The 23933-nt window shown below is 40.6% G+C and overlaps 1 protein-coding gene across 2 annotated transcripts in view; it reads left to right on the forward strand.

Moving 5' to 3' along the window:
- Window positions 1-23933, forward strand: part of LOC117807284 (receptor-type tyrosine-protein phosphatase delta-like) — a 429954-nt gene that overhangs the window by 400585 nt on the left and 5436 nt on the right. For both annotated transcript variants that reach the window (XM_034676508.1, XM_034676509.1), the window contains 10 exons: window positions 912-1072; window positions 3885-3997; window positions 6757-6798; window positions 7356-7453; window positions 11998-12121; window positions 15030-15205; window positions 16886-17005; window positions 17128-17282; window positions 22250-22535; window positions 23519-23697. In XM_034676508.1, coding sequence (XP_034532399.1) covers window positions 912-1072; window positions 3885-3997; window positions 6757-6798; window positions 7356-7453; window positions 11998-12121; window positions 15030-15205; window positions 16886-17005; window positions 17128-17282; window positions 22250-22535; window positions 23519-23697 — 1454 coding nt within the window. The remainder of the gene's footprint in view (window positions 1-911; window positions 1073-3884; window positions 3998-6756; window positions 6799-7355; window positions 7454-11997; window positions 12122-15029; window positions 15206-16885; window positions 17006-17127; window positions 17283-22249; window positions 22536-23518; window positions 23698-23933) is intronic.

Consider the following 23933-nt stretch of genomic DNA (forward strand, 5'->3'; position numbering starts at 1 on the left):
ATAATTATCGCAATAAAAATTTTCTCGATTTAAATATAAAACATTTTCGATAAAAATTTGATATAAATAAACATGTAAATACACCCCCCGGCCACTTCAAATGGAGGGGGGCGCTTATGAGCCTTAAACACAAGTTGCCGCCCAACATTTGACAGCAGAAGAGGCATTGAACAGCCAATCATCTCGCGGGGTGAGAGGGGTGCGAGGCTTTAAGACATTCAGAGCTGAATGTAAACACAGCTGAGACGAGGGACAGTAAATAGTAATCTTAAAGGGGACAGCACAACTCAAAACAATACTCTACTAAATTGATATACAGTACACAATTTGACATATATTTGTTGTAAATGTAAATCAAATTATGGAAATAACCTCAATTTGAGAAAAATAAGAATCTACAAACTAAAACTTCACAAAAATCCAATTTTACACTAAAGACCTGCTTCCTGTTAGCACCATCAGAAATGATGGATTCAAGAAGTTCATAGGAAAACTAAATCCAGGTACAAGCTAACAAACTGTCTGGTTTCTTCAACTTCACTCAGGACCAAAAATCTGCATTTAAATTTAAATGAAATAATGATAATAATTTATTGCGATAATTATCAATATCAACTGATATGAAATATTTTATCGTGATAACATAATTTTCCATATCACCCAGCCCTAGCTGCAACCTGAGGTAAAAGTCACTTTTGGTTAGCCTTTGTCAAAGAGAATGTGTTAGTTAGCTTGACAGACTTTTCAGAAGCCCATCAGATAAATATTTAGCCGTCTTAAGATGATACAGTGGTTCAATTTATGGAACAAGACGTAGAATGGTGTTGAATATGTAAACGTCTTTGTTGAGAAAAAATAACACCGACATCTGTAAAGCATTTCAATCCATTCTTTTCTTTTCCCTACCTCAGATTTTGTATGCCACAAGCCCCTACTCAGACCCAGTTGTGTCAGCTGACAATGACCCACAGCCGATCATCGATGAGGAGGAGGGCCTTATCTGGGTGGTGGGCCCTGTGCTGGCTGTCGTCTTCATCATATGCATCGTCATTGCTATTCTTCTATACAAAAGGTGAGGATATTTAATGATGATGAGATGAGTCATCTACTTTTGTGCTTAATGTATATAAATGTAAAATACCGGGATACATTTACTGCTAAAGAACAAAAAATGCATTACTAGCATCAGCATTTATAATTCATGTATAACAAATCAACATTTATGTATGACTCTTTAGTATTTAACATTCATAGCAGCCACACATTACACTTCATAAATCCCCAATTAGCACATTTGAATGCAAACACTGAATGTAAGACTTTAACTTAAAGCCTGAAGCGCAATGATCCTCAGACTCTCAGTAGTACACACTCTCTCTAAATCTCAGACAAGTAAATCCAAGCAAACAGCAACCAAAACCGCCAACGAATGCAGACACCCACAATCCTTCACAAAGACACGTGCACTGACTGATAGTTAATCAGACACATTTGTCTCTCCCCTGCATGCACAAACACACACTTTTCAAACACATGTAAAACTAGCAAACACTTGCAGTCGTGCACTTCACACTGAATCAAAATAGTCTTTTTGTCTGAAACCCCCCTAGTGGAAGCGAGACCTCGAGCTGTCAGTGCTCATCAGTCAAGTGAAGGAGGGGGGGAGGCTTTGACTATATGCTGCATGTCACTGCATGTATGTGCAGCTTTGGACTGACCCTGGGGCCTGGGTGAAAGTTCCATCAACCTCAAACCCTCCCATTTTTACTACTGTCGAATTCACACGAGAGAGTAGCTATACCCTGATTCTGATCTGATGTTGCCCTTTTGCTCAGCCATGTCACACTAATGCAAATATCTTACATTCATGCATTCACAAACGGACTTCTCTTGTCTCCCTTGTCACTTTCTGCCAAGTTTATTCAACCAAATATCCAGAAATTCAACATAATTCTTAAGAAGCAATTCATGGAGCTGATGATTAGTAGCATGATAATAACTGAAAACAGGAATCCATATCACTATAATGTTAGAGTCTTATGCCTCCGGCTTTATTCTGGCTCTCTCAAACAACTTATTGTCCTTGGATTCAATTTATGTCAACTTCTCATTTGACTAACACAAAGGTGAATTGAAAGTGAACAAAGGCGGTGTGTATGGGGGTCTTCACAGCTCCCATTTGTGGCAGGCAGATTTACGCATCGATTACCCAGCCGCTGTCACCACCACGTTAAGAAACATTCAGTGCATAACCAGGAGATATTTCTCTTGTCAAGATCAATTTTTATGTGACAGAGTGCTCCTCTAGTGCAAAACAAAGGGCAACAACCATGTTATGTTGAGCTCTGGGGAAAGGACACGAGGATAACAATGTGCAGCTTCATCACAGAGAGCATAAATCAGAGTAAGATGTGCATGTTCACATAGAATAATTGAAAGTCAAGTCATGTCTTCTACAAAACCAACCGTTTCTGGTTTATTTCAAATAAAAAGGGATTCAAAGCAGCAACTAAAAGGTAACAGAACACGCTTAATTAAAGCACATTCATTCAAAATTAGAATCCCACATGTTTGCATTTGTAATAGCTAATGCATGAAGCTTGAATATGCATAATGTGCATAATTCTTGATTTTAATAAATGCACAAATGTAAGTGTATTTGCTGAAAAAGACACACGCAGCAATTAGGAGTCAAGTGATGACTTTTATGCTTGAACAAGAAGCAATCAGCTGAAACTGCTTGAAAGAGCAGAAATACAAAGTACAAATCCTGGATGCACCTGGGAATCTGTAGTATTTCAGACAAAGAGCCCCAAGGCTGCATAATTGAGCATAATCTCTGGTGTGAAGCATCGCTAATCTTGCACGTAAAGCTAAAGTAAGATATGATTGGTATCATTTGTACCTTCTGAAGTCATTCACTTATTGCACAGGAAAGTTTCTGGAATTTTCCGCTGTATAAAGCCAAAGGTCTTACCACCTAATGTTGTGTCGATATTTCTTTTCTTGCTGACCAATGGAGCAGCAAACCAGACAGGTAAGAGTGAGAAAGAAGTAGAGGAAAACTAATCCCCTTTAAACCTCTTTGCTCCCTGGACTGTTCATATTATATCTAAACACAGAGAAATATCTGGCCCACTGGAGCTGATGTAATTTGTGAAATCACGCTATTTGCTAAATCAAAATAACACATGTAAAACACATTTTACTCTATCAGAAAAATATGACTTTTTCAACTGCTAAAAACTTGAATTTATAATGTATTAATACCCACAATACCATCTGATACACATGTGGTATTACCAGTTATAACCTACAAAACATGTAAACCATCTAAATTAAGAATTAGATGAAATGATTATGAATAAACAAGTTGCTTTGAAAGGAGTGTTTACACATCTGAATCTTAAAGCTTGCAATCATAACACAAACTATTTTAACAAAGTGGATTTAATAACAAGAAGAAATATCATTAACTTAGCCTCTAAGTTAATGATACCTTTGCAGGTGCATTGTTTTTAAAACTCAGGTTACTGTATAATGCAATTCAAAACCAACCCTGTAACTATTGTTTCAAAAGAGCAGCATTGACTCTCTGACACCTTCAATGAAAAGTTGTCATTAGCCTCATTTAAGGTAGCACTTAATGACAAGGGCTACTGTGCGGGCTTGTATTATACTGTGAAGTGGTGATGTTTTTAATCCCACCCCCGTAGCCTTGTGTAGTGTGAGAATGCAGTCCTGTCACCTCCTTAATCACATATTTGCCTGCAGGGTTTATTAGACCATGAAGCAAGCTTTAAGGTTGTATAGGATACAGTAAGAGTAGAAAAAGTAGTTGATTCTTAACAATGATTAATGACAACTTCCTGTTTGTTCTGCAGAAAAAGGGCAGAATCCGAAGCTAGGAAAGGAAGTCTCCCCAACAGCAAAGAAATGCCCCTTCATCATCCAACTGACCCCGTTGAGCTGCGACGTCTCAACTTCCAAACACCTGGTATGTATTCCAAGTAAAGGCAGTGATGTCAATCACATTCACTGTGAATTTATAATGAATGTACACTGTGAAGAGAGAAGCTGATGCTGCAGACTGCTTCTTTGAGTTATAAAGCTAACTCATAAATAGCTGTGTATCATTCATTGTTTGCTCATTTGCTTCCATCGCTAATACCATAATGTCCGAAAAATGACACAATTGTTTTTCACAGAGAGATTAGCATAAAACAAGAGAGAGCAGTTTGCAGGTAGATAGGGAGACAGGTGCTTAGAGAAAGCACGGAGGGTCAAAACTGACAGTTTCCTCCCCGGAGACACTTCTCAGTGGAAAATGAAGAGGCAGAAATGCAAACTTGACAGTTTCATGGCAGCTGTCGTCTTCCTCTGCACCTGCGTTATCGAGGTCATCAAGACCTGTCATGCTTACTCAGAATAGTGCCGACCTGCTTGGATGCTACCCTGCTGCTAGGACTCACAGGATGCTGCATCGTGGAAGGTGAGGAAAATGAAAAAACGTGTCGCGGCGTGGTACTACGCGGTGGTATGAGAGCTAATGGATGGCGACGCACAAGTGGTGACAAGCTGTAAACAAAAGTGTTCACTTGCTCTGAACTTTGTGCAGAGGTGAGCTGTGGTCAACGGTCATGCTCTGGCTTCTTGTTGTTTCTTGGCCATGGGGAAAAGATAGGAGTCACAGTCTATTCATCACCTGAAAAGGAGGTATGCAGAGAGACACTCAACTGCTGTTCGAGTCCCTCTGGCACCAATTGCTTTGGGACAGGTGTTCACAGACTGCCAATAATGTTGTAATATCAAAGCCATATTTTTCAGGTCAGCTCGTATGAAAGGAGAATGAATTATCCCTGCAGGCTCATTTTTTGAAAAAGATTATGCATATTTATGAAAGCTCTTCAATGATGTTAGGACCATTACTGGCTGTTTCATCCTGGCAGAGGGGTATTTTTCCTTTTGGCTCAGAGTGATCTCAACCATCCTCCCACTATTTCACTCGCCTCTCAAGCCATCATTTCTGCCCCCTCCCAACAGCCTTTTCTGAGAGCCGGTATCTTGGCTCTCTAGCCGCTCAAATAGGACCAAACATTTTTTTTTCTTCTACCACGTGACCACTCCCTCTCAAGCCCTGAAGCGCTTCCACATTAGGCCACCTCTCTCCCCCTTCTCTCTCAACCCGTTCTCTCACCTCTTTACCCCTCAGTGGACATTTTCATCTTAAGGATGCTTGATGTTTGAGCGACGGCGTGTTGGAAATGGTACTTTCATTGTCCCCTAGTGATGGAAATGGATTTTGAGTAGCGGGCTGCAATAGAAACACCCCTTACCGTCTTTCTGAGAGACGGGAGAGTGGGTGGGAAAGCAAGGCACGGCTTCCATTAGCTAATGCCCACTTGTGCCAGCAACTGAAATGAAACATCACCTCAGTGGCGGAGGGAGAGAGGCTGTCACCCAACTGATGTCTCAAAATGGCACCTGGATTCTTTGTTGTAGATATTTGGCCAAATGCTAGACAGCGACAGCATGTTACAAAGGGGTCTTGGTGAGTGTATATTGCTCAAACCTGCTTTTTTGTTGGGCTGTATCTGAGCCTTTGTACATACTGATGAAACATATCACTCATATTTAGCTAAGTCAGTTCTACGATGTCAAAGTCAACTGAAGCCCAAACTTTGTTGAGTAGGGGAGAACTGGGTTGGTTGTCACACTTTTTACTGTTTTGATTATTGCTCATCATCAAAACATCTTTCAATAGTCATTCCTACATTAAATTGACGCTTAAGGTGTTGGCTTGAAATGTGTATCCCTCTCATTTTCCAACTCATTGTAACAAAGAGGCAATTAACTATCAAAGACACTCTGACAAATTGTGACAACCAACCCCATCACGGGGATGGTTGTCACAGACTACTACTGTCACGGCCTACTCAACTAGGCTACATGCAGTCACTGTCTGAGTTACAGTGATGGCAAATGTAGGGTCTGCGCACTCCAACTCAATTCACCATGCATGATTTTGCCAACATAGGGGTTGGTTGTTACATGTGACAACCAACCCCAAAGAGAATGTGACGACCAAACCCAACTGGAATTTTTTGCTAGCATCAAGGCTAACAACCATCTAACAACTACTTAGCTAATTAATAAAAATCTAAACTATAGCTTTCCCCTCACACTTTGTAAGGGTAACACTTGTTTTGTTATAAACCCATTGTTTAAAAGCCTAGAAGAAAAATACTAAGGAGCTGAATATTTACAATTTGACATGAAAAACACAAAAAGTCCTCTCACCTCAAGTTCAGCTGTCTTACTCCAGAGAAGACTATGTAGGTGAGCTCTGATCCTAATTCTGGAAATGTCCATACCCCAATTTGAGAGACAGTGCCCTCTGGTAGTGAGATATAACGAGTGTGCCAACCAACCCGTGTGACAACCAACCCCGTTCTCCCCCTACTATAAACTATGTCAGCACCCTGAAATAAATCCAATGACTGTTTTGGTCTGCGCTGTTAGGATGTGAATTCCCTGCACGCTTTCTTATTTCTCAGAAATAAGCATGCTTGCATAGCCAGGCTTCTAGCATGATAAGTTGTGTGTTACTAATCAATGTCCCATTTAGAAGACACATAATCACCGACTACCTCTTGTCACATTACAATCTCTACCTTCTGTTTGTAAAGAAGAAAATAGTCATCGCATTGCTATAACACCTGCAATGTACTTAATACACCGCCGTTTCCTCCACAGGTTCAGGTGCGTCCAGTCACCCCAGTAACCTCCATTTGTCAAGTTAGTTGGTCTCGATTATGCATTTGACATGATTTGTTTTGGGGTTGTTTTCTTAGCTTTTATTCCCTTCTTTTCTACCAACTCTTGAATTTCCATCTTCATCTAACCCATCGGGTGTTATTGCTATGACATCACGGGAGGCAGAGTTTGAAATGACAGCCTGAAAACATGTCATCACTCAAAGCGAACATCAACATCTGGCCTAACATTTTCAGCGTTGTTTTGTTGTTTGTTTTTCTGGGATGTTTGTTTGTGTCTGTGTCCTCCTGTCATGCTCGTTGTCCACGGCAGCTTCCTGTGCAAATAACGTTCTTCTCTCTCGGTAGGGAGAGTCCCAGTGTGCTGGATGACTTCTCATTGGCTTCTGTGTCCATATTCTCTTTATGAGCATGGCTGCTGCTTTGAGTGAACAAACTAGCCGATAACAAGATCCACTTTTCCATTCCTTCCCTTTTAAACACACATGCTGCTTTTCTAATGAGTCACTGTTGGCTTTTGCTTGGGTGATGCCCTCATACACAGACAGGTGACTGACCTTCAGTGTGTCTGATTGACAGGTATGGCCAGCCACCCTCCAATTCCAGTTATGGACTTTGCAGATCATCAGGAGCGTCTGAAAGCCAACGACAACCTCAAGTTTTCACAGGAATATGAGGTAATCGTCTGTAAAGGTGTTGATTTCCTTATTGTGATTTGATTCTTGTATCGAGCGGGTTAAAACAACAAAGTTGGAGCAAGTATCAGCTAATCATGTAACTGTGATTTCAAAGCACTATCTATACCAACTGTGATAGACGAAACCTAGTGTTACATTTCATTGTACTGTCCTTGAGGCCTTAATCATGTCGTTCAACACCCATGCCAACCTCAAATCAGTCAAATCATGTCAACAATGTGTCAACTGACTTTGGTGGATGGTTGCCAAACTACCATCACTCAAAATATTACCCCAGACCAGCTCAGGGATTTAGATCCACCAGTATGTCTGTTTGAAGTGGTAGGGTATTTAAATGTCACAGCAAGAATCACACAGGTGTTATTATAATATTAAAAAATGGCTTAAATACATTTTCAGTTCCTAAACCCTGCTTTTGTACTGCCTGGGTCTTCGTCATGACTAAATGAGACATTTGAATAGAAAAAAAGACAGCCATTAAAGTTATTGGTAACACCTGTGCTTTTCCTGCTTTGACAGGTGAATAATCCCAGCTGTGAAAAAGGCCTTTATGACTAAACCAATCAAAATGTGGAAGTAAAATAGTTATATCATACAAAAAACCCACACAGAGAAGCATATCTGAATGACATGTTTCTTCTACAATAAAAGTTAGAATAGCATTTATCAGTTCATATCTGGGAGTTTTACTCTACCAGGTTTAAATAGTCCACTGTGGTCCCATTAAATCACCTAAGCAGTTAGTTGCATCAGTCCCCTTAATGCAACATACTCAATGACATTTTTACCAGGGGTGATTCTAGGATTGGATGTTTAGGGGTGCTGAGCCGGCAAGATACATTTCACTGTTTTGTACATTACAACAGTATGTATGTTTCTGGAGTAAACCAGCCCCTTATAGTGAGTACCAAAAATTGACATTGAAGTAATTTTTTGGACTTTCATTTGAAATGCAATGCACAACATGTAAAATGCGGTGGAGCTGCTGTATTTTTGTTGTTAAAATATTACCTTTTAACCAACTACCGTATAGGTTTGAAACTTTTCTAGCTTGTTAAAAAAGACATACAGTAAAAAAAATGTAAATCTCTCAAATTTTAGGGGTGCTGGGATTCAATTTAGAGGTGTCTAGAAACGCCTATGTTTTTTACCATGTGAATCAATCAGAAAATAAGAGGACTAAAAGTTGTAGGTGCAGCAACCAATTGAGCATGAACCGAGACTCCCATGTTGAAATTTGGTTTACAACAGGGTAGATCAGGTCGTAACATCCAATCATTAATGTCAACGGCTTTATAACCAGCTATCAACATGTCATTTTTCTTATAATTCTGATAAATTATAAATTACATGGGATACAGGAGAATGGAGGCTGTTACTGTGAAAGATTTTCTTCCAATTTACTTTCTAGTGGTAGTTTAAATCCCGTCTGAACAGATGTGATATCCAGGGATCTCATTATCTATATTAAATCATAGAAAGGGACCATTATAGGCTATTTCATGTCAACAAGAAGGCTCAGAGATATTGTAGTAGTTTAAACATTTCCAACAAAGGAAGAAAAAAAGAAAGACTGTGCATGTGCTGATACTTAGGCTGAACAGCTCTACAATGGTAGAAAAAACACCCTGGATGAATGAGTGAATCACAAGTTTGCGTCCTGCTATCCTATTTTAATTCTATTCATTAGCCACAATTTTTATATTATGTGACTTAAAAATAACTGGGAATGTGTGACAGAAGCAGATCTGGTCTAAAGCTCCAGCTTTAATCATCGTCTTCTGATAGACTTCAAAAAGAATTTCATTTTTTCACACTTTTCAATGTCTTTTCAACGATTGACATAGACATTCTTTGAATATTTCATCAACTCACATCTGTGGGCATAAACACACATTGAACTCCTAATGTGCTGGAAGCAACAAACATCAGAAAGACGACACAAACAGTATGCCAACAGGATAGACGGTGTTGTTTATCCTGTAGAAACCTAAAACCTTTCTATGATGGGATTGACCAATACTCAACTAAATCCAACCAGATTATTTGATACATTAAATACATCCAGGAACAAAGTTTACAGATATGTCATTGATATTTCTCCCTAGAACTTCAAACATTAGAGTTTTAATGATCACGTAGGCATCAGTGAACTCGTGTTTGCAGAACACTCATTGAGCCTGAAGAACTTGGCGAGATAGAGGTCTTTTTTTGGGGGCAGTGAGTGTAAGATAGTAACGGTCCCTCTCTCTCTCCTTCTCTGCCCATTTCTCTCTGTGGGTCCTGCAACGGCTCCAAATTCTATGAGGTCACTATATGGGTGGCTGCCAAGCTGCCCAATCATTATTGCAGCTTAAGTACATTGAATTCCAATTTCATAGTGCGTATTCCAGAGCAGTGGAAAGCAATTTTGCGGGCACAATGAAATGAAGACTTTTATTATGAGCAATGTTGCAGCCCACTGTTTCAACATATTGTGATAAAATATTAGGCTTAGGCAGTCTGCAGCACATTAAGGCTGAACGTGATGCTGCTGATAAAAAAAAAAAAAAAAAAGAGTTCTCAAACATTTACTGTGTTCACACTGGGTTCATATGATCTTAAATTCATTTTAATGTATGTCAGTCTACATTCATGGGATCATTGTAATGTGTCCATCGTTAAACTGGCCAAAAATGAATAATATAGTTAATTCCTTAGCCATATTGCTTCTAGAAATTACCCTAAAGAAGTCATAAAGTATGATTATATTCAGATGGATGATAGGCAAGGTCAGTGTGGCTGTGTTGCTATTGCAGCAGAGTTTCTGCCTCTTTCACCAGAGATTAAGTCATAAAAGTTGTCCATACTCATTAAGAACACAAGCACAATGTTTTCCCTGTAATATGAAATGAAATGCTATCTTTCATGTCTTTGTAATTTCCCTTTGTGATATTATATTTTATAGTTCATTTATGGCTGATGAGGGATCATTATCAATCTCTGCTTTACAAAGCTGAAAGAGGGCTTGGAAAGCAAATTGTGTCTCAAGTAGTCTCCGGTGAGGTATTCTAACGTACGCCGTAAAGTCCAAAAAAATTAAACGAGGAAAGCCAATGGAATACAAGCTGTTCCTCTGTGGCCAATTCAGAATGCGTCTTTGTCTAAATCTAATCATTTCTATGTGGAGGTTATTTGATGCCAAAGACAACACAGGTCACATAGTTCTAAAATGTGAACTTATCCAGATTAAAGTCAAGTTTCAAGGCAAAAAAATGTCTTATTAAAAGTGTTAGCTTTGATTAGGCTCATGTTTATAACATGTCGTGAGGCCTGAATAGATTCCACTGAGAGGAATACACTTGCATTCATTCTAATCAACAGAAGCCCTCTATAAAAGAGACTGGACTTAATGACCTTACACATTATTATAATAAGAACATTACATGGTCAATTCTTAGTTTCAAAGAGGTGAGCGGTGTGTAGAAATAGATGTCCACAGAGATATGTCAACAGGATTTGATTTTTTGATTTGATTTGATGTCTTTATTTCGAAAATATAAAAGTAAAATAGAAAAATAACACAAGTAGAAAAGAAGAAATAGCTATACAAAAGAAACAAAATCAATCAGTTCCATTAGCAAGCAGTGAAACAATTTACTTTACATGTGCGAAAAAGAGTAGGAAGAAGTTAAAACTTATCTAATCCTACCACTTCATTCACTATTATCTGGCATTATATTAGTGCACTCCCACAAGTCAAATCTTCATATTTACAACGACAATCAAAAGTAAACCCCTCGTGATTATCAATACTTGTCTTCCTCCTTGTACCTCATGAAAATCATTTCTTTATACTGCATTATGTTCTGACATTGCTGTAGCTCCATATTGACACTGTTCCACAGTTTTACACCACAAATTGAAATACAAAAACTTTTCCCTGTGGTTCGAACACTCACCATCTTTAATCTTAACTTCCCTCTTAAGTTATAACCCCCCTATCCTTCAAAGAACAATCTTTGAATATTTCCTGGAAGGACATTTTTCCTTGCCTTATACACAATTTGTTTGAGATGTGTTTTCAGCACTTGTCAAAATTATGCATGAAATTTACACAAAATGTTAGTTCTAAGCTAAATGTAATGTTACTGGAGAAACATGGTGCACACACAAAGAGGAATAGAAGAACGCGTTGGTGATAAAGAACTGTGTTTCTAAAGGCTTTCACTACTTTAAACTGCCTTCCTCTCAGCCTTGGTAAACACAGCTCTGGAAAACATCTCAAGAAATACAAGTCAAAGTGTGTCCTTTAAGCAAACACTTAAAGAGATGTAAATCAAATCTTGGTAAAGCACAAAGGATCAAGTTATGTTTACTATGTCCCTCTGATGATGGCGGCATTTCTGTTAGCTTTTTCATATTGATCCACCCTGAAAACCACATGGGCATTAGTCAATTATTTCAGCTCAATCCTAGTAAAGAACTGTTATGTAATATAGTGTAAAACATTACTTTTAACGAACAGGTTTTCTTCTTCACAGTCCATCGACCCGGGCCAGCAGTTCACATGGGAGCACTCTAACCTGGAGGTCAACAAACCAAAGAACAGATATGCCAACGTGATTGCCTACGACCATTCCAGAGTCCTGCTCTCTGCTATTGACGGTACGCCGCCCACCAACATCTCCCCTCCCAGCTGCTGTATTGATTCCACAGACAGCCAGAGCAGCTGCACCTTTCAGACCTCAGGAGCTCAACCACACTCTACTTTTACAATAGACTCCGACACAACAAAGTCAGAATACTTATTACTTTCCATGCCTTAGGTTCTTGCAAAAGAGAAGGCGTTTGACAAAGTCAACTTTCACTCAAAAACAACAACCTACAGAGAGAGATGCAACTAAGTTTGAGCAGCATCTTTTTCTCTGACTTGAACAGGTGATTATGGATTGTGAAGTCAGCTATCAATCCATGTTATATCAAGCCAATGCACATTTTTACAACTAAGTTTAAATCTTACAGTAAAACCAGTTAAGTCAGAGTTGTCTGCATAGAAAGAGTTTGTTCATAGAACAACGCGGCTTCTGAGAAATGAAAGGCCACTCTGAACTAGCTTGCTAAGTGCAAGCGCCTCCACCAGTTTATTGGATTAAACACAATTCCACATGCACACACAGCTATTAATTAACCATTTCAATTGGGCTGCTCCCACAGAGGGAGGAGGAAATAAACAAAATGGCTAATGACAAAACAGATAGATAAAGACTCAGAAAGCCTTTTTTGCCGGCTCTCAGAAACAACGTATGAGTGTGTCTGAGTGTTGATGGAACTCCATTAGCCAAACGTATAAAAACATCTGCAAAACTACACTGGAGCCTTTGTGCTACAGAAAGCCAGTCGTTCTCAGCCAGGGGGCCATGAGGGACATCCTCTTCTCTGTCTAAAGCTTGAACAAAGCTTTTTTGGCATGCAGTGTGTCCATTGTTTACTTTGATTGAGGTCTTTGAAAAAAGGGATTTGGGAGTTGACATCAGAATTTGAAGACAGCACCAGTACTTCAGAATCTGTTGATACAAGGATGGATCAGCGGAATCTTTGGAATACAGGCGCTTGAGTGCATTTGTGGACTTAAAAAGTCTCGACATCACTGAGTTTTTCTGTACTTTTGTCGACAGGCAAGGCAGCTCTTGAAAAGTTGACAGACCAGACAAAACAAGGGCAAAGCAGGATTAAACTAGTATCTTAAAGGCACTGTGTGAAGTTTTCATATTGTCGATTCTGGTGACCCCCCCTTAGGATGATATCAGTTGTGCTTTTATGGGATGAAGACAGCGTTTCCCATGAGCACCATCACCAAAAGATGTGGCTCTTGCCAACGTGAATTCCTTATTTTTACTTCAACAATGTACATCTTCATGCTAATCCTGCTCCAGTAATCATGTAGGTGATGAAAGGACATCAGCAAAAGAGTGAGACTATTTCAAAATCAGTGAAAAACTCCTCAAAGCCCTTTAGCTTCAGTCTTCACATTAAACAGCTCCTTATTTTGATGTGTATTTATTAGCTTGTGTTAGCATGGCCTCTACCAATACCCTGTTTCTTTTAAATTCCCTAACATTTTGTTCTTTATTTAAAGACTTTAGTTACACAAGAGTTCACCCAATGTAACATTGTTCTATATTTAATCTGAGCGTTATCACAAGCCCTTTCTTTATTCAATCAAAAATGCCATACTGAAGTTACTGTCTCCCTGCTCCACAAAGAGGTCATTCATCTAGATAATAAGATCAAATTTTGCAGCTTTAGGACTCTTTTCTGTTGTAAAAACAAGGACAAATCTGAGAAATAGTGTTGCCATCTGCTTACAGATGCACAATGATGTCACATAAGTATACTGCTACTACTACTAAAAGTCATAAGTCTTATCGTTACAATGCTGCAGCCCAAATGTTTCTGTAATTCCTTTGAGATTCCTTTGCTTCCTCTGAGCTGAGTGCTAAACAACGCTGCACCAGTATTTATTCCTCAATTAGCATAGTGACAGAGAAAATGGTAGAATTTCACAAATCCTGACTGACAGAAAGCATAAATGCAAAATCAATTTGCCAATGTGCATTAAACAAGTTGCTTCATTCTCATTAAAGCACAGTAATGTCTCTTTTTTTTGCTTTTGCCTTTCAATTTGAAAACGCGCTGGGCTTAATTGTGTTTATCCCTTGTCCATCACTGCGAAAAACACAGCTGCTTGGATGGGTGGATGGTTTTCAGCGGGAAAGAGAAGGCGAGGGATATTCTTTAAAAATAATAAAGCATGGGGGTGGGTTTCTGAATGTGTTCATATTCCATGTTCTTTTCTTTTTTCTGATGAATAAGTTACCTGGGAGTAAAAGGGAGTCTGGGGGTATAGAGGGAGAGAGGAAGCAGTTGGAGTGAGGGGATTCTCTGATACGTGGCGTCCATGCAGATGAGACTTATCTTGGTCGACCATGTGTGCACGAAGCCCCTAAACTGCCAGTCCTCGAGCATTGACTAGCTGTCAGCTCTGTCTCATTCGCCCGGATTGGAAAAAGGCTGCTGTGGCTTTCATTTAATATAAGCAAAGGGAAGGAGGGGAACTGAAGAGGGGAAGGGGAGGGAGGGGAATTGTTTTGCTAGTTTTTTGTGGATTTGTTTTTCTCTGTGTGAGGTGATAGACTTTTACAGACCAGGCTTTATCTGGAAGTCAGTTGCAGATACGGAAGAGGTGCACAAAAACTGGATTTAAATGTGTTGTTGATAGAAAACACAAATCCTGATGGACTGTTGCATTGCTTGCAAATATGACAGTTTTTATGCTGTTTTTCTATTTAATACTTGCAGAAAACACAGAAGATAGTCTCTTTATGTGAGGGTAAATCTGGCATTATCTCACACAACTGCAGGGAAAATCAAGAGTTCGAGCAGCGTAGAAAGCGAAGCCACTGTTTTGCGTCATTTATTGTCTCACTAACAATGTCTGAGACGAATAAAGATGCATTTTATTTGATACATCTTCTTTTGAGTCAACCAAACTGAGCTCTCCTCTCTATTTTAGGTATCCCTGGAAGTGACTACATCAATGCCAACTACATTGACGGCTACAGGAAGCAGAATGCCTACATTGCCACCCAAGGGTCCCTGCCAGAAACATTTGGTGAATTCTGGAGGATGATCTGGGAGCAGAGGAGCGCCATCATCGTCATGATGACCAAACTGGAGGAGAGATCGAGGGTAGGAGATTGAATACACAGCTATATTTTGTGCAGTGCTCCCTATCTTTAGATGTATTAAAATTAGATAAAAAAGACACTTTATTCTTGCAGCATAGATCCTCCAAACTCTTCACAGCCTATCAGTGACGCGATCAGTCTGATGTCTTCACAGCTTATCTCTTTTTTATGACCCTGTTTAATTTGTAGTTTGTCGTACTCTGGCCCTCCCTCGCTGCCTCCTTATTTATTCCCTAAGAGAGGCCAGGTTGCATTCTGTTACCTCCTGATATCCTCGATCCTGTCTTTAAAACACTCTCTGTTGTTGTTTATCCTGACTGATTAGGCGCATCTCTCCCTTCATTAGCCCGGCACTGCTGAAGGCGCTGGATTACAATCAGTGATCAAAGGCTAGAGACTAGAGCTGCATGCACTTAACCACTCTTTTAAGGTTGACATGGACAAAAGGCACTTTCTCGCTTTCTCTCTGGCACATCTCGCAGTGTTTGACGGAGCACATGAAAGCTTAAGAGACTCCACAAGCTTATGACCTTCACACTTGTGTGCCTTTTCTAGGAGCCTGGTGTAGTGTTAACAGGGGTGCTGACTCAATCCAGAGAGCAGTTTTCATTCGGTATCAGAACAATCTGCAAAGCAAATAAACTCGTCTGGCTGCCTTTATTATTGTACGCACTGTAAAATGCATGATTCACTGGTTTAATTTGGTACACGCTGTCAGGTGACTGTTCGACATTATATATGTTTTTTTGATGCGAGATCCTTGGCTCTGATTTTGAGGCTTCCTGTGAGACATCCTCCTCCCTGATCCTGCAATGCTATTAAGTTGTTTGACATTTGTAGTACATAATAATGTGCTTTTGTTGCAGCCAACAGCTCCTGTCTTTCATATTAATCAGTCATATCATTCACTGGGAGGCTCTCGAGCTGCCTTTTTATGTTTTGCATATATAAAGCTTGTGTATTTGCAAGTAAAACGCTGTTATGAATCATCTTATACCCCTGATGTCACAATCCCTCTGCGCTCCTGGTGTCAGTGCTACAGCAGCTGCTTCGGAAATGAAATCAGTTCATAGTAAATGTTTGAGGTACTTGAAAATTCAACGTGCTTCTCAACAGTCACAGAGCATAAAGAAACACAATATGCTGAACACGCTAATGTTTCGATTTTGTGTTGAGCTGCATGAGGTCTAACAGACAATATGAAGAGAAACAATTGAATTGGATGGCAGTTATTTCCTCTCCAACACCAACGCTGCTACCTTTTTTTCAGCTGAGCAGTAATGCTATCATGGAAGTGTTTTATTGGCTGTTAACTGCGAAACAAAGCTGTACACTCAAATAGCAATAAAGCTGAGGCGGTAATATGATTGGAAACTGTGGTTACCTTTTGTAATTATAGAGTATGGCAGGACAATTAATAGCACTGTCGGGTCTATACAAATGTTTCAGGCCATTTCATTGATTAGAAAATCTAACTTCGTCAGCAGGAATGAGGGGGATGTGGGTATTTATTTTACTGTTATTTGACCTGAGCTACATTTGTACTCAGTCCTGATACCTCTTATGGATTTATGCTTTTAAAAAATAACAGAAATGCTTCAATATTTTTTCTGCTAGGGCATAAAAAGTTCATGTAGTCCTTTCTGGACCTCATCTAATGTGACCTTTCTCTCCACTGAAGGTGAAATGTGACCAATACTGGCCAACAAGAGCGACAGAGACATACGGTCTCATCCAAGTGACACTGCTGGACACAGTCGAGCTGGCTACTTACTGTGTCAGGACATTTGCACTTTTTAAAGTAAGGAGAACTGGATTTTGTTTTCTTATGTCAGCTTCTTAGACCCCACAAGAGTATTTTTTTTGAGTGTGTGTGTGTGTGAGTTATGTTGGTCACTCACCCCTCTCCTCCTCCATATTCAGAACGGCTCCAGTGAGAAGAGAGAGGTGCGGCAGTTCCAGTTCACGGCCTGGCCGGACCACGGGGTACCGGAGCACCCCACCCCGTTCCTGGCCTTCCTGAGACGGGTGAAAGCTTGCAATCCTCCAGATGCGGGGCCCATGGTGGTACACTGCAGGTAAGAAACGACATGGTTTCACGAAAACATCCTGAAGCATGAAATTGATTTTGTTCTCTCCATTTGCTGTAATGAATATATGAATACATATGACAAGATGCAATACAGTCAGGGTTATTTAGATGGTTAAATCTGCGTCATTGGTGTACAGATATGGGTCTTTTTTTTAATGAGAATCGAACCAGAAGGTAAATATTGTCTCAAGAGGAATATTTTACAGAGAGGAAAATGTAAGCCCAAACAAATCAGTCTGCTAGCTCCAACAGACGGCACTCTAAATGTGAAGGTGTTTTCGACATGATAGCACAAAGAGTACAAGTGTCATTGCCCTCAGCAAACTTAAACATCTCCTCCCACACACTGACACACAGACACTCGCAGACCTGTCGTGTTCCCCGCTACACGGCTAACATGTCGCACATCAGCAACCCACAAGTCCCCGGCTTATCCCTCGGGTTATTGCTTCTGAAACAAATAACTTTCACTTTCACGCCAACTTCACTTCCCAGAGCTACATAAGCGACCAGACTCCCTACAGAGAGGCACGGGGATATAGCACAGACTTCTGGCTCCTCTCAACTCAGGAAATCATCAGAGGCTCGGCGCAGAGAGAGAGCAAGTGACTGAAGAGGAGAAAAAAAAAGAGTAGAAATGAAGCAACAGCGATAGTGAGTGTAATAGATACAAAGTTGTGTCAGAAAGTGACAAAAAAGGGATAAGGGATTACTGGAGAATTAGAATTACCACATGCTGAAGTTAATTAGAGCTAGTTGCCGAATGGCTTCAAATTGAAAATCTGGACTTTTTTACAATGAAGCAGAATGCAGGAATTAATGTCACTGTGCAGATGGGACTTTTTTTTTTAAATTCCTCTGGCTCCCTATCAGATAGAGCCATTTCCAAGCTCCAAATCCTTTGAGAAGCATCCCTTTCACTTGATGTTGGACCACAATTTTAAATAGAGACATCTTTTACATTTACATATTTGCATAATAATGTTAGGAGTGTTTTGTGGCTACGCAGGAATATACTGTAGATAAAGACATTTTGCTGAGGCTGTTTATGCACATGCAGAGCAGCCCTAAATAAAGGCTTAAAGGGAAGAAAGAACAACATTTGTTGCACATAATTAACAGCGTGGTACAGTATCTTGAGCTGCCTATTAATTAGCTGGTGCACCAAACACAGCAGCTTACCATGTTTGTACATGCCGAGGGGCCTTCTCAAAAGACTATTAAGACATAAAATAAACAATCAAGGGCTCAGAGTTTTGTTTTTTGTTTTTTTTAATTTGGACTGTTAACTGCAAACTGCTTCCATGTTCTGAAAATTACCAACTACAAACATGTTAGTTTATTAAAAATGGACAGACATCTATGTTGTCTGTTGGCAGCACAAAACAGATATTTTACTCTGTAAAGCTGTCTGTAAAGATACCTCTGTGTTCAACAAAACTGACAAACTACTAGCGTGCCTCACGTGTTGCTTAAGTTCCCCAATAATTATTTTGATACACGTGAAACTGCTTTCTGATTACACAGATGTTCTTAAAATCAGTGGTTAACCACTTCTTCCGTAGACTTCAGCTCCGGGTCTTGATCAGCTCATGTTACCATATATCCAATTTCTTCAACCCTCATGATGTCAAATAAATTTCACCCAGACATCAACTTAAAAATGGGGTTTTATAAGTCATTTGTAGTTTGTGGTTGAGCTTCTATGAACAACCATAAATTATGCTGCAAGATACACAATTTAATTCAAGATATATTCATTTGATCTGTCTCCAGTTCTTACTTTCACACCAGACACTGTCTCACTTAGTGCCAGAAAGGGAAAGGCAGTCTGATCTTTATGTTAAAACTGATGAACATGTTCTCAATGCGGGCACGATGAAACCATCTTGTAAAATATCTGCTTCCCACGGACGTTGGAGCACGTTTCCTGCCCTCCTGGTTCCTGCTGTTTCCACTAACCCGTAGGTCAGGGACTGTTTTGCTCTTCCAGCTAAAAGACTACCCAGGCGTTGTGAGGTGATGGAGGAGGCCAAAAGTACATGATTGAATGTCATGGAGATCACTGGCCTCTCCCAGTGACTCAGAAGGGAAAGTTTTGATAGAACAGCCCACAGTTTTAAAAGAGTTTTGACTGACAACCTCAACAGATTTCAGCTTTTTTTCTTTCTCTTTTGTCTTGTTTTTGTAACCAGTGCATTGGCTGTTGGTTTCCAGTGACGAATAAAACACTTATAGTGCCAAAAAAAGAAATAATAGCTGTGTGTTTATCTAGGTCTCGTTGTATTTGTCATAAAACTGTTCCAAAATTATTCATCCCAGTGATCAAAATGAAGCCTTCCAGGTTCTTCCAAAGTCAAAATCCCAAAGACTCTTCATTAGTTGTCTTAATTGAGCAGGAAGAACTGCAAATCCTCATATTATAATATTTACAAAGTAACTGTGCGTCACCAAAAGTTCATACAACAGCCGTGATTCTCATTCAGGAAAGAGGTGACTAAGGAGCCGCAAGACTCCACCTCCCTGTCATCATGGCGTAGTTGCATGCAAGGGGAACATTCAAACTGTAATGGCAAGTCACAATGGACAAATATGGCAGCCAACCCGGTCTTGTGGTTTGTGGAAAAAGTGGCTGAACCTACGAGGTCCAGTTAGTGGTTAAAGTCTGTTTTCAAGAGCAAAATTTAATACCTCAAAGTTGGGAATAAATGACTGTTTTGATTTTCTTCCCCAGTTTTAGCAAGTAATTCAAGCGTCATACAAAGGGACTTAAACCATTATTGACTCCATTAACAGCAGCACAGTGATCCTGGTGAGTTTAGAGTTCATGAGCGTGTGTTCAATAGTCAGTGTGAGGAAATGGTGACAGGTTAGCTGACAGCAGGAGATTTGGTCACAATACATATGTAATTGCTTTCACTGCTGCTCATGCTTTATCTTTTCAGGACTCATTGCAGCTGTATTTTAGACAGCTCTCTCTCTCTCTCCCTCTCTCTCTCCCTCTCTCTCTCTCCCATCCCCTATTCCCCAAACTCCTGGAAAGCATATTAGTCTGACACTTAATGTGTGTCCAAGTCCAAAGCAGCTGGTCTTGACTGGCTGAAAAGGCAGTGTCAGGTCATTAGTGCAGTCAGTCTGCCAACTCCCCTTCAACTGCCAAATGTAGCTTCGGCTTTCTGCACCACCTCATCCAACCAAACACACACACACACACACACACACACACACACTTGCTTTCCTCGTTGGTAAATATTGCATATTTTCTAAGCCTTTCTTGGTTCAACATTTGGTGAAAATTGTGGATAATAAACTGCATATTCCTGCTGCTTCGTCTCTTTACAAAACAGCTTTAGAACTACACAACTTCTTTGCATCTTTTCCTGCATATCACAACTCTACCCCGCCTCCTTCCCCACATCCCTCCTCATCTTCTTCTGTCTCCGTCTCTATAGCTCCATGCTGTCACTCTGTCACTTGCTCTCTCGTAGGTCATCACTCTCCCACATTCAGGCTCGCACTGTAAAATGTTCTCAGATTGGAAACAGCTGGGGTGAAGGGAGAAATCTCCGCTAGTTCCTGCGTCCCTTGCCCAAGGGCTGAGGTGTTCTGGGCCATGGAAGTGATTCATTCTTCAAATATCCGAGAGACACTTTTCTTAGCAGGCTGATTCTGCCTTTGAGTCCCATTGCAAATTTTGTTATCACCCTCGAGCTGTGAGGAGTTTTGTAAGAAGTCGTCAGCCATTTTGGACGTGATCATGAGATAATTTGTTAAAGCCAACGACTCCCATATGTGTCTTTATTCCATTTGCAGCACAGTTCCAGTGCAGCATGGCACATTAACCAGACTTGGCCCCCGGGGACTAACTTTACTCCCTCTTGAGTTCTCCCTTCTCAAACCTCTTTCCCCCTTTCCTCAGAGCAAATGAAAAACAAATGCTCCATCAGAAGTAGGAGAGCACGAGAGCATGGCTCACACCTCATAGCATGTCAGCTTAATGGATTGAATAACCTATTTACTTTGGAGTGCCAAGTGCAAGGACTTGTCTCGTCAATGCTGTGCTTTGCGGGTAAGGTGGGAGGGGAGTTAACGAAGAAGATTTAACACCACCCTGTCGCCCGGCGGTAAATAAACTGTCATCAGAGAACATCTTCGGTGCTGAGGCAGGCATGATTAAAACATCTAATGTGCAGGGGTTAGCGTTTGTAGATTGTCAGCAGTCTGCAAAAAAAAGGGGGCAGCATTTGTGGAGGATGTCTCAAGCTGGTGTTCAGGAGAAAAGTTGGAGAAAAACTACGTATTTTCTTTTTGTCAGGGTCTATTTTTTAGCTGTGTGTTATTTAAAGTGATATAAAAATGTGAATCATAATCAAGAGACCTGCTTTTTAGAGCCTCTTCCAAAGCGTGCATGCCATTTAGGTGTGCCATACTAATTGAATGGCATTAATTGAAGTCAGCTGCACTTCTCAGAAGTTGCCTGACACATTAACAAAGCCCTCAAAAAATTGTTCTCCCACTGTTGTGACTTTGTGTGCGCATTATTGTAGAGGCTCTTTGTGGAGCCATGAGATAAAGGTTAAATGTTACTGTTGCGTAAGTGATTAGTCCTGATGGGTTGGAGAGCACAGGTGGGGTTCGGAGGGGGGAGGGGGAGAGACTAGATTGCAAAGCCAGCAGTGAGCCCGCTGAAGGCTGTGACTGCCGAGCACTCTTCTCCACAAAGTGCCACTTCAGATTTAATTACACTCCAAGCCAAATAGTCCATACAGTGGCGAACTTGGCGCAGAGAGTTTATGGCACTGCTACGAGAGAGCAAGTTCTCCAAGCCCCAAAAAAAGTTTTCCAAACACCTCGACTTCCACTGTTGGACCATCCATCATTTATTCCACTTGTGTAGTTTACTTTTCTCACACATCCAATAACATCCTTCCTCTATCTCTTTTTCAACTGCAGTGCTGGAGTGGGGCGCACAGGTTGCTTCATCGTGATTGATGCCATGATGGAACGTATCAAGCACGAGAAGACTGTGGACATCTATGGGCATGTGACGCTAATGCGTGCCCAGCGCAACTACATGGTGCAGACAGAGGACCAGTATGTCTTCATACATGACGCGCTCCAGGAGGCCGTCAACTGCGGCACCACCGAAGTGCCCGCCAGAAACCTATACGCCTACATTCAGAAACTAACGCAGATAGAGGGAGGAGAGAATGTCACCGGCATGGAGCTTGAGTTCAAGGTATGAAGCGTTTACTTATGTAATAGGATAGGAAAAAATCACATCAGTTCAGAAAATTAGAGAGGAGGGTTTGAGATTCTTACAGCTTAGTTTGCATATAATACACCGTACAAGTCCTAGAGTGTTTAACTGACATGCAGTCAAATGTAAAAGGACTTCACAGTCATCACAATGGCACCTCTTGGCCTTAGTGTCGCTGATTGGCCTTTCTTTGTACAACTTCTTTCCCAGTCCCCATTAGCCCCACCAGACAGCAAGGGGCCTGTGGTTTCTTCTCTATTGACTCGCTTGTGAAACTCAACATAGGATAAAATTCTCCCATTCTGGTTTCCCCTTCCTCCGTGTAACAGGGGTCTTGGTTTCCATAAAAAAAAAAAACAAGGCTAACTTAGGTTTTCCCCACCACTGAACATTTGCCAGAGGGACTTGTAGTCTGCATTCACAATGAGAGGCTCGATGAACCTTACGCAATCCCTTGCAGTCTGTAGTGTTGCTGTATGCGTGGCATTGCCTTGCTTGTCACGCACCTTCTCTCTTGCACTGTGATGGATGCTGATTCCACTAAGAGATGATAAACAGGTTAGATTGCTGTGCACTTCTGTCCACTCCTGGCTCGCCTGGGTATCCATTTTCCTGTCTTTTCATCATATTGGCTATTTTTCCCCCTGCAACAGCAAGCCGTGATAGTAATCGCTTTGATGCCATTTCCATACTTTAAGGCCACATGAAATAGTGTATAACCACAGAGCACTAAAGGCCATTATGGTGTCGATTTCATCAACAGCAATGTAGACCTTATTATTTTGGATTTCTTATACTGCCTTGAGACTTGGAGAGAAACCAAAGTCATGCAATTGATCATAGCACTCAGATATCTGGTGTCAGAGGCAGGCAGTAACCATGGAGATAAACAAACAACAGAATGTCACCTCTCTCCACTCCAGCACACTCAAAGCTGTCTCTTTTTCTTTGTCCCCTTGCAGCGTTTAGCCAACACTAAAGCCCATACATCACGATTCATCAGTGCCAATCTCCCCTGCAACAAGTTTAAAAACCGCCTTGTTAACATAATGCCATACGAGTCGACGCGAGTGTGTCTTCAGCCCATTCGAGGAGTTGAGGGCTCTGACTACATCAATGCCAGTTTCATTGATGGGTACAGGTGAGTGCTAACATGCTTCAACACCAGTAGCCAATCAGATGGCCTGAGTAGGAATTCCTTGGACTTGAAAGAGGTTTGGTATTTCATAGGAGCAACAATTTAAATACAAATGTTATATCAACTGGGAAAGAGAAGCTAATTTGTAGAAGACAGAAGATGTTGACCATTTTTTATCAAAAGTGTAAACGTATTAACTGTAAAAGTTTAATTTCCATGCTTACTGTATGATAGCTGAT

This window comes from Notolabrus celidotus, chromosome 23 (genome assembly GCF_009762535.1).
Source record: "Notolabrus celidotus isolate fNotCel1 chromosome 23, fNotCel1.pri, whole genome shotgun sequence".
In the NCBI taxonomy this organism is placed as follows: Eukaryota; Metazoa; Chordata; class Actinopteri; order Labriformes; family Labridae; genus Notolabrus; species Notolabrus celidotus.